This window comes from Bidens hawaiensis, unplaced genomic scaffold (genome assembly GCF_021521415.1).
Source record: "Bidens hawaiensis isolate Kalapana, Puna unplaced genomic scaffold, B.hawaiensis_p1.1 tig00012834_1, whole genome shotgun sequence".
NCBI classification, from domain to species: Eukaryota; Viridiplantae; Streptophyta; class Magnoliopsida; order Asterales; family Asteraceae; genus Bidens; species Bidens hawaiensis.
Window position 1 is genome coordinate 496,668 of NW_027492070.1, and position 4,187 is coordinate 500,854.

Sequence of the window (4,187 nt, forward strand, 5' to 3'; positions counted from 1 at the left end):
GAATCTAACTGGTCAAATTCGGGTCGCGTTCGAGTCCAAGTATTGTCTTTAAAAACCAAACCTTATACACTGGATACTGATCGGGTATAGAACCTGGTATTTGAATACCATATTTTCAGGTATTGAAAATCCCTATTTTCGTTTTTTTTCCAGTATTTTTCGGATATAAATTTGGTATTTTGAAAGACTACACTCTAGTTTAGGTGAGTTGGGACTCGTTGATATACATATGAACAAGTAAAGATATGCACATATATATGTACACATGAAAAAGTTATAAAATATAGAAAATAAATAAATTTAAGACTTTAAAAACATAGTGATTACATTACTTCATTTACATTTCGGCTTCATCTTTTTGGACCATAGAAACATATCATCATGTCACATGAGGTGTCCTTTATCATAATCCATTAATCCCACATTCCCATTTCTATAATACAATTTATTATTGTCTAGCTATATATGACTACCATATTATAACTCACTCACACACACACACACACACACACACACACACACACACCCCTTCACTTTCACACTCAAAACACACACACAAAATATGAAAATCAAAACAGCCGAACTCTTTTGTGCATCTCCAGCATCCACAGCCATTTGCACCACCATGAACCAACACGCCATGGTCCGTCGCGGTGGCGGGTGCACCCCGAGATCAATCAACCACCATCACCGCCACCACAACTACTATAACAACCATTATCAGTTTGACTTTGGTGATAAACCTAAGTTTAAAGTACCTACAGTACCTTGTACTTCACAACAACATATTGACCCTAAACCCTACACTAGTTACCTCCATAATAATAATAATATTAGAAAAAGCACTTCCTTCACTGTTGCGGTTGCTGATGACATGTCAGCAACCGCGACAGTTAGAAGGAAGAGTAGTGCTGATGTGAGTGAATATAGGAATATTAATAATAAGAATAATAATAAGAATGATGGGAATAGTAATACTAGTGGTTGTTCTTCAAGGTATATTATTAATAATCCGGTTTTTGTGAGGGATGTGAAGGATAAGGGTGATGTTTGTAATGCTGGAGCATTGGTGGTGAGTGAACTGGTGTGGCCGGATTATGGTGATGAGTCACCTAAGAAGTCTTTGTCGGGACTGTCTTGGGGTGGTGATTCCCCGACGTTGGTTAAGTCTAGATCGTCATCGGTTAGAAGGGAGGCGGCGATGGTGGAATCTCCGCGGTTGAAGTCTTCAAGGACTCGTTCCCGTGATCAGGTTTGTTTAACGAGTTTTATTTATTATCCAACATCTTGATACCGTGTAGTATAAATTTACTTTGTTCTATTTTCATTTAGAAAATAAATAAATGTTGGCAGTCAACAAAAGGAATTTGAAGTGGGAGTTTTCTGGAAATTTTAATAATTGTTGAGAATATAGATATCCATGTTTTATTTGTGTTTTCTTTTTATGTTTCTCAATTTTTTTCTAATAATTTATTAGTTTTTATAAATATTAAAACAAGTAAATTAATTAGAAAAAAGTTGAGTTTCTGTGTTATTTGTGACTAATTTTTATATGAAACAATTGCAAAGATATAAAAAACTATAGGACTATTTAAAGCGTGCATAGCCTAGTCACTCAGTCATATTCATCTCGATTTTGGCTTAAAAACTATATGAGTCGACTCGACGTCGCTCAAAATTTTTCTTAATAGAATAAAAGTAGAATTCGAGCTAGGTTTTCAAACAAAGCTTGTGTCAGCTCCTATAACTTTGACATATAAGTAATTTTGCATATTACAAGCTCAATTAGGAATGCTTAATGAAATTTAGTAAAAAATTGAAGATACCATTTTGTATATTTTTTATTTAGAACATTTAATTTAAATAATAATAAAAGTACTTATAATAGTTTAACACTATTTATATGAACTTAAATAGTGTCTTTTTAAAAAAAAAAGATACAGCCAATTTTTTAAAATAATAGAAAAATTTAGTTACCATTTCCTAATTTTATTCTTTAATTTAAATTTTGAATTTTATAATCAAGATAACGCAAAAGGAGGCCAAAACTTGGCTTTTTATAGAGGAATCGTCTTAAATATAAAAAAATTGCATATATTTTAATAAATCAACTTTATAAAGTTAATCCGTGATTTATTGAAATCCGCAAAAATAAAACAATAAAAAGTTAAAACGGGTGGCAGATTAATATTGTCCGTACTTTCTCAAACTCGAATCTTTAAATATTATTTAAACATATTATTAACTTTAATAAACAGAAATAAACTATTTTATATTCATAAGTATGGTTATTTTTTAAATAATAATATATGATAAAAAAATGATTTGTGCAGGTGGTGGAACTGAGGGTGTCGATTCACTGCAAAGGGTGTGCAGGGAAAGTAAGAAAACATCTTTCAAGAATGGAAGGTATGATTTATATGTAGAAAGTTATACCAAATAACCATTTTTACCGATAAAACCGTTCAAGCTATAAATATCATGCATAGTTACTTGATTTGATCTAATTTTTATAGAAAATTTAATTACTTTTCCTTAAATGGTCTTAGGCTTATTAGTTATTAAGTTAAAAAAAACGATATCTTTCAAATATTAAAGGTTATTTTTGTGATTTTTGGTTAATATTTATTAGAGTAAATTGCGGTTTCGTCTATGTGGTTTGTCCAAATCTATAATTTTAGTCAAATAGTTTTAAATTTGTGATTTTCGTTCATGTGATTTCATTTCACCTGCAATTAAACCGGAATTCATTAACCCAGTTAAGTCTAGTTGTTAAACTCATCAGCTTACCCCTCACGTGAGGGGTATTTTTGTCATTTTTCTCCCCAAATAAACCTCATTCCTAATTCGCAAGCCCCCTCACGTGAGGGGCTGAGGTGTATTTGGGACAAAAAGGGACAAAACTGCTCCTTACATGAAGTGCATGCTGATGAGTTTAACGACTAGACTTAATGAGATTAGTGAATTCGGGTTTAAATGCAAGTGAAATGAAACCACAAGGACGAAAATCACAAGCTTGAATCTATTGAACTAAAACTGCAGATTTAGACAAACAACATGGATAAAAACCGCAGTTCACTTTATTCATTCTTATGAGGAAGGTTACTTTGATTATTTTTCCTTAATATAACTGACATTACATATATATTATTTACGTGTAAAAGTTGTAATTATGCATTTCATTGTTATCAAATCATAATAGATAATGTGACAATTAGACTTGAACCCATTTTTGAATTTAAATTTATAAATGCAGGAGTGACGTCATTTCATATAGACTTGGAATCAAAGAAGGTGACGGTAGTTGGAAACGTTACTCCATCTAGCGTTCTTTCAAGCATATCAAAGGTGAAAAATGCACAATTATGGCCTTCTCCTTCTCCTTCTCCTTCTCCTTCTCCTTCTCCTTCATCATCTTCTACGTCACCTTACATTACCATCGGATACTAAATGTGCAAATTATCGTTTTTATATTTGTAATGAAATCGATATTTTGTGTTCTATAGTAGTTACAAGTAACAAGCGTGTGTTTATCGGTGTGCGCCTCTTGTCAAAACCCTTAAGGTCTTAGATGATTTATACTTGTAGAACACTCACTTCAATGTAAATGAACGAATGGGTTATGCATTCATATTCGTTCGTTTAATTAAGTGAAAATAAATATTTATGTTCATAATTTTCTTAAATGAAAGAGCATAGGTAAACTTTTTGTAAATGGATTTAGGAACAATTTATCAAACGTCTGGTTCATTTACAACATGTAATTACTAATCTTATTAAATGAATCGATAAATAGAAGTTTGAAAATTAAGTTATGTGTTACTAATAACTTTTATCATACTTTTAAATTGATTGTAAACTTTTGAGTATTGTTTCTACAAGTTTATTTATGGTTTTTTTTGAAAAATTGAACATTTTTTTTTTCGAACGGTGACTTTTACAGTTAAGTTATCTCACTGTGCGAACACGTCGCGCCCCGCCACCCCACTCAGACCAACTATGTTGACATGATCAGGATCCACGCTGGCATCCGAGTTTGGCTTGGCGTTCCCGGTAAAACCCAGTTGGCTCACCCCGCCCGAAAACACGACATGTTTTAATGCCCTGTAAAATCTGGTCGGAATCAGGATTCGAACCCGGGACATCCGGGTCATCCATTATGTTCCTGGCCATTGGGGCAAACCCCT

General features: G+C 32.6%; 1 protein-coding gene across 1 annotated transcript; it reads left to right on the forward strand.

The window, feature by feature from the left end:
* Positions 1-518: 518 nt before the first annotated feature.
* On the forward strand, positions 519-3,689 carry LOC143542351 (uncharacterized). Its single transcript, XM_077034956.1, has 3 exons — positions 519-1,252; positions 2,334-2,409; positions 3,257-3,689. Exons 1-3 carry the CDS (start codon positions 563-565, stop codon positions 3,448-3,450), a joined length of 960 nt encoding a protein of 319 aa, XP_076891071.1. The 5' UTR covers positions 519-562; the 3' UTR covers positions 3,451-3,689.
* The last annotated feature ends 498 nt before the right edge of the window (positions 3,690-4,187 follow it).

Bases quoted from the DNA above. Each gene is read 5' to 3' on its own strand.
- LOC143542351 (XM_077034956.1), top strand. From the start codon at position 563: ATGAAAATCAAAACAGCCGAACTCTTTTGTGCATCTCCAGCATCCACA. The intron at 1,253-2,333 runs GTTTGTTTAACG...TGATTTGTGCAG, and splicing joins GGACTCGTTCCCGTGATCAG to GTGGTGGAACTGAGGGTGTC. The intron at 2,410-3,256 runs GTATGATTTATA...TTATAAATGCAG, and splicing joins ACATCTTTCAAGAATGGAAG to GAGTGACGTCATTTCATATA.